At 56.6% G+C, this 11,192-nt stretch overlaps 2 protein-coding genes across 5 annotated transcripts; one reads left to right on the forward strand and one right to left on the reverse strand.

Annotated features, from left to right (window-relative positions):
- Nucleotides 1–436: 436 nt before the first annotated feature.
- On the reverse strand, nucleotides 437–3,296 carry PFN1 (profilin 1). Its single transcript, XM_086359479.1, has 3 exons — nucleotides 3,011–3,296; nucleotides 1,399–1,591; nucleotides 437–789 (listed from the first exon to the last, which is right to left on the reverse strand). Exons 1-3 carry the CDS (start codon nucleotides 3,140–3,142, stop codon nucleotides 692–694), a joined length of 423 nt encoding a protein of 140 aa, XP_086215605.1. The 5' UTR covers nucleotides 3,143–3,296; the 3' UTR covers nucleotides 437–691.
- Nucleotides 3,297–3,744: 448 nt separating this feature from the next.
- ENO3 (enolase 3) lies at nucleotides 3,745–11,115 on the forward strand. Of its 4 annotated transcripts, none has more exons than XM_086359445.1 (13): nucleotides 3,745–4,147; nucleotides 5,173–5,421; nucleotides 6,609–6,695; nucleotides 6,983–7,078; nucleotides 7,458–7,516; nucleotides 7,684–7,753; nucleotides 8,173–8,306; nucleotides 9,233–9,455; nucleotides 9,548–9,745; nucleotides 9,932–10,133; nucleotides 10,553–10,661; nucleotides 10,818–10,876; nucleotides 10,963–11,115. In XM_086359445.1, exons 2-13 carry the CDS (start codon nucleotides 5,406–5,408, stop codon nucleotides 11,030–11,032), a joined length of 1,323 nt encoding a protein of 440 aa, XP_086215571.1. In that variant the 5' UTR covers nucleotides 3,745–4,147; nucleotides 5,173–5,405; the 3' UTR covers nucleotides 11,033–11,115. The 4 variants fall into 4 exon arrangements, with proteins under 4 accessions (XP_086215571.1, XP_086215570.1, XP_086215573.1 ...); XM_086359444.1 differs by having other exon boundaries at nucleotides 3,745–3,833; XM_086359447.1 differs by lacking the exons at nucleotides 3,745–4,147; nucleotides 5,173–5,421 and adding an exon at nucleotides 5,912–6,008.
- The last annotated feature ends 77 nt before the right edge of the window (nucleotides 11,116–11,192 follow it).

Here is an 11,192-nt window from a genome sequence, read left to right on the forward strand (position 1 = left end):
GGAACTGCCCCTTTCTGCCATACAGGGCCAAGGGCGTGTGGGGCGGGGAGGGGAGGCTAACCTGCAGTCTTGGGGACAGCCCCAGTAGGCATCTGTTGTGACTCAGAGAGGGAGAGCCCCACCCACACATGAGGATGACTCAACTGGCTCTGCCTTGCCCGCAGGCCTGGACCCATTCTCTGGTCTGGATGGCTCTATTCCATTATCCACCAATTCAGCTAGCACACTGGGGACCTAGGGCTGGATAGGTTATTGTAGAAGGCCTGGCCAATCTGGCCAGGTGTTTAATCCTGGACATGAAAACAAGAAACTCAAAATCTTAGACTTTGTAGTGCCCTAAACCCTCCTGCTGCTGCTAACCCCAAGCCAGGATAAAGGAGGCAGGTCACAAGAGCTGTCCTCCATCCTGACACCCAGGCTAAAACCACACAGCACCTTGTTAGTAGAATCTTTTTTATTCAGAAAAAAAACCCAAAAAAACAAAAAAGTTTTCCAACCACACACAGGAGGGGTATGGGTTGTGGGCAGGGGGTGTCTGTCCATCCAGCCCGGGGCCCCCAGCCCATGTGGTTTTGGCAGCAATAAGGGGTGTGGGGTAATGGCCCAAAAAATAAAAATGGTGTATGTATGTGTGTGGGAAGGAGAGGGGTGCAGAAGCAGTGGGGAGTGGTGAGGGGAGGGCCAGACGAGGTCAGTACTGGGAACGCCGCAGGTGAGAAGCCATTTCATAACATTTCTTGTTGATCATACCGCCGTGGACACCTTCTTTGCCCATCAGCAGGACTAGCGCTGGAGGAAGAGAAAGGAGGCTAGGACCCAGGTGTCACCACCCCACCCCCTGCCAGCTGTTCAGCAGCTGTCCAACCCTGGGGGCTGTAACCCAACCTCATCTCTCCCAACCCCCCACACACAGGCAGGCTGTCAGTCACCCTGAAACAATAGGTCTTTTCAAAAGGGGAAAATCAAGCTTAAAGGCTGGAAAGGAGCACAGTAAAATTTAGGGGTCAAAAGCTCCCGGACTGTTGACTCATGTGTTCAGGCTAGAAATGGCTGTGGATGAGCAGGCCACCTCCAAGTTTTCACAAAAGAGCTCAAAAGACAACAGCGAATGCTGACTTACAATGAACCTTTTACCTCCTCCAAGAAAACAGAGTTTCTCCTCTGAAAATGCTCAAGGTAAGAAGGAACTTAAGAGGTAATACAGTTCAACTTCTTTATACATATGGTGAGGAACTGAGACAACTAGAGGAACAATTCGATGCTCCAGCATCCAGCAGGCTGGGAGTAGAAACCTGGTTTGATCCTTTCATACTAAGTGATCCACACAGAAGAACCCAAAAGATTAACAAAAGGAGGTACGTTAGGGATTTTGGAGCTAGAGAATGGGTAAGAACTTACTCTTGGCAGTCATGGTGACCGTGATATTGAAGGTTGGGGCTCCACCGGTGCTCTTGGTACGAAGATCCATGGTAAATTCTCCATCCTGCAGCAGTGAGTCCCGGATCACAGAACATTTCTGGCCCCCAAGTGTTAGCCCGTTCACGAAAAAACTTGACCGGTCTTTGCCAACCAGGATACCGACCTCAGCAGGCTGAAAAGGGAACCAAGCACCCAGCAAGTTAGTTGATACACCAAAGTTCCCACCTGCCTTCCATTTCTCAAGGAAGCTAAGCCCCCTGGGGTGAGAGGTGTATGTTATGTGCTTTGTACACATTCGTGAAATTTGAGAAAGTCAGGATTGTTGGAAGTGCACAAAAATATGATTTTGAAACCTAGAGAATGGTAACAGGAAGGGACAACACAGTCCTCTGACTCAGATGTCGATTTAGATGTCGTTTAATAGGCAAAGCAAACCCAGTAAATAAATGGGGCTAAAAACCAGTTAAGAGAATGGAGTGGAGAGCCTTGGATGCTCAGAACTCTCCTTCAGGAAAAGCAGAAGCGAAGAGGGGAAGGGAGGGGGCGGGCAAAGCAGGAGAAGCAACTTTGCCCTTATTTGGTCAAAGGTTCTGCAGGAGTTGTTAGGGGCCCGGACGCCTGGGTCTCTAAGTAACCTAGAGTTTAGGTTCAGGTATCTATGCTCTAAGATGAGGAAGCAGATGCCTGGGGGCATTCATGGAAAGTTGAAGAACTTTTGGAGGGGACCTGGGGCTAGACCCGACAAGCCAGCTCTCGGGTCTAGATACCCCGGGGAACGTATCTTCCCCTCCCCCTTACACCCCAAATCCCCACATCCGGTCCCCTCCCGCCCGGAAATCCCCTTCCCCCCCTTTCGAACTTCCGCTCCCCCTCCCCACTTCCGGGCAGTGTGGACAGGGGAGGTGGTGATGGGGACAGCAGTAGTCATCCCTTCTTCCTTCACTTTTACTGTCCTAGAACTTCTCACAAAGTTCCCCTGCTCCAGGCCCTGCCGGATGGCGGGAAGGAAGGGCAAAGGGACTCCCAGGATTGCTGAGTCCGACGGGCCGACTGGCGGGGAAAGGGTCGTCGTGTGGCGCCCTAGCCCTCTCTAACGGGGTTGGGAGGGGCAGGGAAACCACGGAGGTCGGGCTAGGGACCCAGGCCATGCGACTGGGGCTCCCTCCCGTTTCAGGGGAACAATAGTGAAAGGGGCGCGAGCTGGCGGCCGGAAGTGGAGCCAGGGGTCCCCAAGTCCCTTCTCAATCAAAATCCCGGGTAGAAACTACGGCGCGTGCCCGACCCGCCCTGGAGGAGGCGGAAGTGGGCCGCCGCACCGGGCGGCGCACCCTCCCCGCCCTGTGCCCCGGATGTAACGCCCCGTCGCGGAAAGCGGGGCGGCGGGCGGGCTGGGCGCCGCCGCCCGGGGCGGAGGACTCAGGGGGCTATGGAGGGGCCCGCTCACGTGCAGCCGCCATTCGCGCCACTTCCAGGGCAAGGACCGGGTCACGGCCTTTCGCCGCCCTCCGCAGACCGCGCCCGCCCCCAACCGAGTCCCTCCCTCAGGGTCCAAGCCGGGCCAGTCCCCAGGACTGTGCAGGCCTCTCAGTACCGTGATGTTGACGAAGGTCTTGCCGGGGACGGCGGCCCAGACGGAGGGCGAGTCCTTATAGCCCACGATGGCTGCGTCCTGACAGGTCCCGTCCGCCATGAGGTTGTCGATGTAGGCGTTCCACCCGGCCATGGCGCTGCTTTTGGGGCTGCTCTCGGGGCTGCTGCTGGGGCCGCGGGCTGGGCTCGGGCTGGCGGGCGGGGGAAGACGGAGAGCTTGGGGCACGCGCTGCCGTCCGGACCGCGGCTCTGCTAGCTGTGCAGCAGCCCTCGCACCGCCACTTCCTGCTCCTCCCCACCCCCCTAGATTTTTATTTGCAAAGGGCGGTGGGGGCGGGGCTTGCTCCCCACTCCCTCTCTCCCTCCCCTTGCCTGCCCAGATACCGAACTTTGCAAATGCAATTTAAAAAATCCCTCCCCCTATTGCAAAATTTGCAGAGTCCGATGGAAAGCGAAGCAAAAAGAATGGGGGTGGGTGGGGATGGGTTAAGGTTAGGGCCCGCTCCACTCCGCCTAAACTATCAGACTTTAGTGGAGGGAAATAGAGTGAGCCAGAGGGAAGAAGGAAAGTGAAAGAAGTAAGAATTAGCAAACTGCAAATTTAGCAAATTAAGGAGGATTCGGGTAATTCAGGGTTAAACAGAACGACTCCCCCTTCCCCCACCTCTGCCGGGGGCAGGAACGGCGGGCGGCGGCGGGGCGCGTGCGCCCGCGCCTGCGCCCGGGCCGGGAAGGAAAGCGCGTGGGGCGGTTGGGGCAGGCGGCGGGCTTCGCGGGCGCGCGCCCGGCGCGCCAAGCGGGACGGATTTGGACCCTCGGCAAAGGCAGGCAGGCCGGGGACGTGTCTCCCGCCGGGCGGAAGGGGCGGAGGCGAGGCGTGGCGTGTGCCTGGCCGCTTCTGCCCTCTTGATTTTATTTATTCAAGAAATAAGGCAGTAAAGGGAAATTTGACCAAATATCCCCGGCCGTCTTCAGAATTGAAGGCGGGTACCCACCAGGGAGACTTCTGTCCCCAGCATCTGCCCGGGCGGCACAAGCGGCACTCACTGGAGCCCACCTCGACTCCAGGGGGTTGTGTCTCACTGGATCAGCTCCAGCCTCATCCCTCACTCCACGTCCCAGCCCTGCCCGAACCCCGGTCAGCAGTTTGGGTCACCGGCTGTGCCCCTTGGCCCGTGTCTGCAGAGGTCATTGAGCACCGTGGGGCCAGACGGGCGGGCCTATTTTCCAAGGCGGAAGAATACTAAGCGGTTTCTCAAGATTGCAACTTTTTCAAGAGGGGGGAAGTCCGTTCAACTTTGCCCTTTGGGGTTTTTCTTTTTTTTCTTTTTCAGTAAAACTTAGGCTAAGAACTTGTGTGCGATGAGTTCGCTGGCTGTCCACCGGGAAGCGGGTGGGGCAGGACCCGGAGTCCGGCTTAGGTGACTTTAGCTCGCGCTGGCCGCCGGGGCCGCTGAGGGGCTTGGCCGCTTCCGGTCCCTCGGGGGAGGGGCGCCTCCCGGGCGCGAAGGGGCTTAGTTTCCCTCCTGTCCTCCGCAGCAGGCGCGGCCGCTCGGAGCCCCCGGAGCACCCGACGCCCCCCGACCGGTGTTCCTCGACAGCCGCTGCGGCTGAGTCACTGGCCAGCTCGGGCGGGGCCGCAGGCGGGCACGTGGCGGCGCTCCCCGCCCGCCATCCTGACCTCTGGCCTACCGCACCCCCTACCCCAGGGTGGAAATCTCCCGAGAGGGAGCGGCCAGAGATAAGGCGGGGGATGGTGGCGAGGAGCCTGGGAGACACACCGCGGGGCAGGGCGGGGAGGGGAGCTCGGGAGAGAGCTTGGGGGTGAGTCACCGGGCGCCGGCGGCTCCGGCCCCGGCAGGCTAGGTCTCACGAGTCCGGGGCGAAGAGCCGAGAAGCCGGTGACCCTCGCCCGCTGGCCGGCCAGCCGGCTTGAAACCCGCATGCCTTCCGCTCCCGGCCAGGGCTGCAGCCAAAGTCAGGGCTGACTCTACTCTCGCCGCACCCGCTGAGACGGAGAGAGTCACTGAGTGCAGAGACCCACTTCCCCGCCATGCTAGAGGCCCACCCGACTGGCCCCCGGCGGTCAGACACTCAGAAAGGGGCACTTCACCTCTGTCCATTCATTTTTTTTTTTTTTTTTTTTGGTCACTTTTGATTCAGCACCATTCATTGATGAGCTGGGATCACGCCCTAAAGCGCCCGCCGTCGCGATCGGTGGAGAAAGGGCTTCTGACTGACAGCTTCCACGCAGGCGATAAGTGCTGTCCCAGCGCTATCAGCAGGGCGCCGCGCCAACTCCTAGGGCCTGTCTAAATTCGTCTGCCTCCCCCCCTTCCCCCCTCCCCTCGCCGGCCAGGAGAGGGTAGGATGGGGTGGAGCGGAGAAAGGCCGCCATGAGGACCCTGAGAGGTGAGACCCTCTCGCCTTCTGAGTGGGCAGCTCAATCTAGAGCTCTGGTTTCGGCCGGAACCCCCTCCCCAGCTCCCATTGAGGTCAGAGGCAGTCCCCCGCCCGCCAAGTGAGCTATGGATGTCACTCCTGCAGCCCCTCTTCCAGGCCCCCTCCCCAGCCCTGTAGGGCTCAGGTTACCCTTGGCCTTTCCTAAAGGGCACTAGTTCCTCTTTAACCTTTGCAAAAGAGGAATACAACCCTGACACGGAGAGACCCCTCCCCCCCATTCTGAAGCCCCTCTCTTCTTTCTCCCCAGGAATGAAATTAAAAATAAGGACTTTTATTGGAGAATAGAGAGAAAGGAGGGGATAGTCATTGACCTTTTGGGAAGGGGGCAGGTGCCTAGGGCCAAAAGGTTCTGCTTTAGGCTGTAGTGGGCACTTGGCTGCCAGCCCAGCTTCAGGGGGAGGATGGAGAGGGGGAGAGGCGGGGCTGGCTAGGGTACAGGGTGGCTCCGGGATAAATGCCTGGCCTGAGAGGGGGTGAGCTGACACTGTCCCAGGTGCCACCTAGACTCAGAGCCCAGCGAAGACATCCCAGGTCTGGTGAATCTTCCAGCCCCAGGGGATGGGGGTGGTAAAGGATGAGGGCTGTGCTGGCCTGGAGGAAATGTCAGCTTGTGCTTAAGAATCCTGGAGGGGCTGGAGCATACCGGATGGGGGTACCCAAGGATAGGAAAAGGAGACTGTGAAGAGAGGCATACAGAGATGACGGAGAAGGGGAGTTAGAGTTGGAGCCAGGTGGTGGAATTTGGGGCCCCCGAGGATTTGGAGAAGGCTGAGGAGCAGGAAAAGTGAGGTAAAGTAACAGGAGAGGCTTTAAAGGCTAGGAAGCCATGGAGAACAGAGTATTTGGCCAGGGGGTGGAGGGAGAAGGCATAGTGCAGCTTTGTGGGAGATGGGGTTCAGCAAGTGGTGGAGTTTTAAAAGAGAGGCCCGGTATTCTGAGGATGGGAGGGTGGAATAGGAGCTGTTCTGAGTGGGGGAGGGGGCTGCGCCTGCCACTTTGGTCTGTGACCTTTTTGTGGGGTATTTTTAGCTCCAGCACCTGCCTCCTTGGGGTGGGGAAGACTCTTAAAGGGCAAGGGATTTGGGGTTTCTTAAGGGATCAGCTGTCCATACTCATTCACACCTCTCACCCTGCAGCCATGGCCATGCAAAAAATCTTTGCCCGGGAAATCCTGGACTCCAGGGGCAACCCCACTGTGGAGGTGGACCTGCACACGGCCAAGGGTAACCCAGGGCTATTGAATTGGTTTACCTGGGAAGACCCCCAGCTCCATCTGCCTTTGCTCCCCAGCTGCATGCCACATCCACTCTTCTCTGGAATCCCCTTCTCCAGACTTCTCCCCAGGCCTTGCTCTTCCAGCTTGACTCCGCCCCCCACCCCACCTCCCCACCCCACAGTGAGGAGCTATTGTCTCTCTACACTGCCCCCTGTCTCTGGGTTGCAAGAGGAGACCTCAGCCCTTTGGAGGTGAATGGGACTCTCTGTGATCTTCCAATTCCTCCCATCCCAGGCCGATTCCGAGCAGCTGTGCCCAGTGGCGCTTCCACAGGTATCTATGAAGCTCTGGAACTAAGAGATGGAGACAAGTCTCGCTACCTGGGGAAAGGTGAGGAAAGACCAAGGCTGGAGGAGCCATATGCAAGGGGGGTTTCAGGATGTGGCATGAAATGTCTGCATAAGGTAGAGAAGGGGTCCCCAAACTCCAGGGCACGGACTGGTACCTCTTGTCAGATCACTGGCAACATTAGATTAGAAATAAAGTGCACAATAAATAGAATGCACTTGGATCATATGGAAACCATCCCGTACCCCCACTCCATGCCTGGTCCATGCAAAAACTGTCTTCCATGACATTGGTCCCTGGTGCCAAAAAGGTTGGGCATCAGAAAAGGAAGGGAAACTGAAAGTTCTCCAGGAGCTGGGGGCCACGGGAAGAGACCTGATTGCATAGGAGATCTGAACCCTCTGCTTTGCGGCCTTTCCAGGGGTCCTGAAAGCTGTGGAACACATCAACAAGACCCTCGGCCCTGCGCTGCTGGAAAAGGCAAGTAGAAGACGCACTCCTTCACCTGCTGCCTCATCCCCAGAAGCTCAGGCTTGGCCAACCAAGCCTTCTGCCCTGATACCAGCACCGTCTTTTTCCTTTAGCTCACATCCTGACTCCTAAGAAATCTAACCTCTGCTCTCCCTTCCTTAAACTTGCCTTTTCAGAAACTAAGTGTGGTGGATCAAGAAAAAGTTGACAAATTTATGATTGAGCTGGATGGGACAGAGAATAAATGTGAGTGAAGGGCTAGGGACAGGGGATGGGCTGTGGGGGCCGGGGCAGGAGTCGGGGCTGGAATGCAGGGGCGGGGTGGGGGAGGACTATGGCCTGAGGTCTGGTTAGGATTATTTCTGCATCCCGCATTTTGGGGCACAGTGTAACTGGCGGGATTTGTACTCATCTCCCAGGCATTTCCTGATGCCTGCCCCATGCCAGGCTTGGGCCGGGCTGTGGACACAGATGTGAAGTTGACAAGTTTCCCTAGGGTGGGGGATCCCGGGGCCGGGTGGGGTGGGGAAGAGATATGTTAACTTACTCAGTGCCCAGTGGTTTGGAGCTCTGGATTCTTTCTGGGGTGACCAGAGGGGACATTCTGGGAGACAGCCCTAAACCCTGTAGGTGGAGCACTCACAGTTTATACTTGCTTCCTCCAGCCAAGTTTGGGGCCAATGCCATCCTGGGCGTGTCCCTGGCCGTGTGTAAGGCTGGAGCAGCTGAGAAGGGGGTGCCGCTCTACCGACACATTGCAGATCTCGCAGGCAACCCAGAGCTGATCCTCCCAGTCCCTGTGAGTGCAGCCACCCGGCCACGACCCACAGGCACTCCACCCATTGGGGGAGGGCAGGGGCAGCCCCCAGAAAATCCACCTTCCAGACCCAGCTTCCAAGAAACAGTTTCCTGAAATGGAACCTCTCCTACTGCCGTCCAGCCTTCCCCTTTCCCACAATCCAAACCTTCCCTTCAACCTCTCTCTGCTTCTTTCCCTAGATGTAACTGGCTCCTTCACATTCCAATCCCAGGCTTAGTTACTCCACTTTTTCATTCTGCTGTGCCCCAACCCCAGATCGGATGGAGCGCTTCTTCATGGCAAAGATCTGGGCATTTTATTTTTGTGTCTTCTTTAATCCTTATAAAACCAAATTTGCTCTTTATGGAAACCCTTTGAACTTAATTGCAACAATAATGTTACCATTTGTTGTTACTCACTAGGCAGATTGTATAAGAGCCTGAGCTCTGGAGACAAGCTGCTAGGTTCGAATCCTGGTCTTGTCTCTTACCTAGTTGTGTGACTTCTGGCAAGTTTATTGAACCTCTCTGAGCCTCAGTTTTCTCATCTGTAAAGTGAAGGATAATAAACTGCACCTAGTTACAGGGTGGTTTAGAGAATGAAATGAGCCAATAAAATATATGTAAAGAACTTAGAGCAGTGCCTGGCCTGTAGTAAGTGCCATGTCAATGTTAGGTGCACATGCTAAGAACTGTATCCAACTTCTCTTAATTTTCCACCTAAGATCCTGCAGGTAAGCAGGTGATATCCCCATTTTATGAAAATGAGGGCAGAGGCTCTGAGGAATAAAATTATTCATCCTAAACCACCCAGTAAGTAGGGGATCCAGGATTCCATGTTGACCTCACCCCCCCGCCCCCACACTCCAGTCCTTTCTTGATTCCTGGAAACTGGCCCAGGTTCTGAGCACTCTCTCCCTGTCTCAGGCCTTCAACGTGATCAATGGGGGCTCCCATGCTGGAAACAAGCTGGCCATGCAGGAGTTCATGATCCTGCCTGTGGGAGCCAGCTCCTTCAGGGAAGCCATGCGCATTGGGGCCGAGGTCTACCACCACCTCAAGGGGGTCATCAAAGCCAAGTATGGGAAGGACGCCACCAATGTGGGTGATGAGGGTGGCTTTGCACCCAACATCCTGGAGAACAATGAAGGTCAGTGTGAGCACTTGGAGGGGCAGGACCCTGGGGGTCCCCACAGAGACGGGGTGCACTGGAGCCTCAAGTCCTCCCTTGCCCTCTCCCAGCCCTGGAGCTGCTGAAGACGGCCATCCAGGCGGCTGGTTACCCCGACAAGGTGGTGATTGGCATGGATGTAGCAGCATCTGAGTTCTATCGCAATGGGAAGTACGATCTCGACTTCAAGTCACCTGACGACCCTGCTCGGCACATCAGTGGAGAGAAGCTGGGCGAACTGTACAAGAACTTCATCAAGAACTACCCTGGTGAGACTCCGGCTTCCACTGCTCCTGCCCAAGTCAGCAGCAGCTGCACAGCACACCGGCCTCGGCCCCTCCTCTGCCACCACCTCAATCCCTCCCATCCTTAGCCCCATTGTAATTTTCTGACCCATTACCCCTTTGTGAGGCCTTTCTGACCTTTAACCCGACTCTGCTTCCCTCCCCGACCAGTGGTGTCCATTGAGGATCCTTTTGACCAGGATGACTGGGCTACCTGGACCTCGTTCCTCTCGGGGGTCAACATCCAGATCGTGGGGGATGATCTCACAGTCACCAACCCCAAAAGGATTGCCCAGGCCGTGGAGAAGAAGGCCTGCAACTGCCTGCTACTGAAGGTCAACCAGATTGGCTCGGTGACTGAATCCATCCAGGCGTGAGTGCCTCCTGGCGTGGGGCATCATGGCCTCCTTCCACCTAGCTCTACCCTTTCCAGCTACCCTCTTGTCCACTAACTCCAGGTCTGACTCTCGCTTGGCTCCTGACCCACCCCACCCTCTCCACCTCAAACTTTTGACTAACTCCTGACCTGACCCCGGAACTTTTGTCATTGTCACCCTGCCTCAACCCATCCCCACCCCTGCCATCCCCATCTCCCAGATTCTGTTTCTTCCCACCAGCATCTTAGGAATCCAAATTTAAGATCAGGAATCTCCCCTTCTCTCTTTCCCCAAGAACTTTACCCTCCCAACACATCTCCCTTCTCCCAAAATAAAAGGGAAAGGCCCCACTCAGCCCCTGGCTTTCACCCTGAGGAAGTCCCACCAGGCCTTATCAAGTGTCCTCTCCACCCAGCTGCAAACTGGCTCAGTCTAACGGCTGGGGGGTGATGGTGAGCCACCGCTCTGGAGAGACTGAGGACACCTTCATCGCTGACCTCGTGGTGGGGCTCTGCACAGGACAGGTACTCCTGGGCCCTCCTTTGCCCAGTGTCTGAGTTTTCTTGGGGTTCCTGGCCCCCTGCCCCGGAGCTGAATACCACCACAGTTTGCTCCCTCGGGGCCAGGTGCAATCCCTTCTTTCTAATAATCTCTTGCAACTCCTGGAATTCTCTCTTCAGATCAAGACTGGTGCCCCATGCCGCTCAGAGCGTCTGGCCAAATACAATCAGCTCATGAGGTACCGTGGGCACAGTGAGCCTGGGCATCAGGAGCTGAGGGCTTTTGGGTTGGAATATCACAGCCCTGACCATGTCTGCCTTCCAGGATTGAGGAGGCTCTTGGGGACAAGGCTGTCTTTGCTGGACGCAAGTTCCGTAACCCGAAGGCCAAGTGAGAGGTTGGAGGCCCCAGGAGTGCACAGGACAGACCTGGGCCTTCAAGCCCTTCCCCCTGAAATAAAACACTGGTGCCAACCAAGTTAGTGGCCTGCTCATTTATGGGAAGGGGGAGAGGAGATGCTGGTCCCTGGGCTGGATCGGGCAGGAGGGGCGAGT

The sequence above is a fragment of the Bos grunniens genome, chromosome 19, assembly GCF_055505025.1.
Source record: "Bos grunniens cultivar Pamir isolate PY7600 chromosome 19, Bosgru_T2T1.0, whole genome shotgun sequence".
Lineage (NCBI taxonomy): Eukaryota > Metazoa > Chordata > Mammalia > Artiodactyla > Bovidae > Bos > Bos grunniens.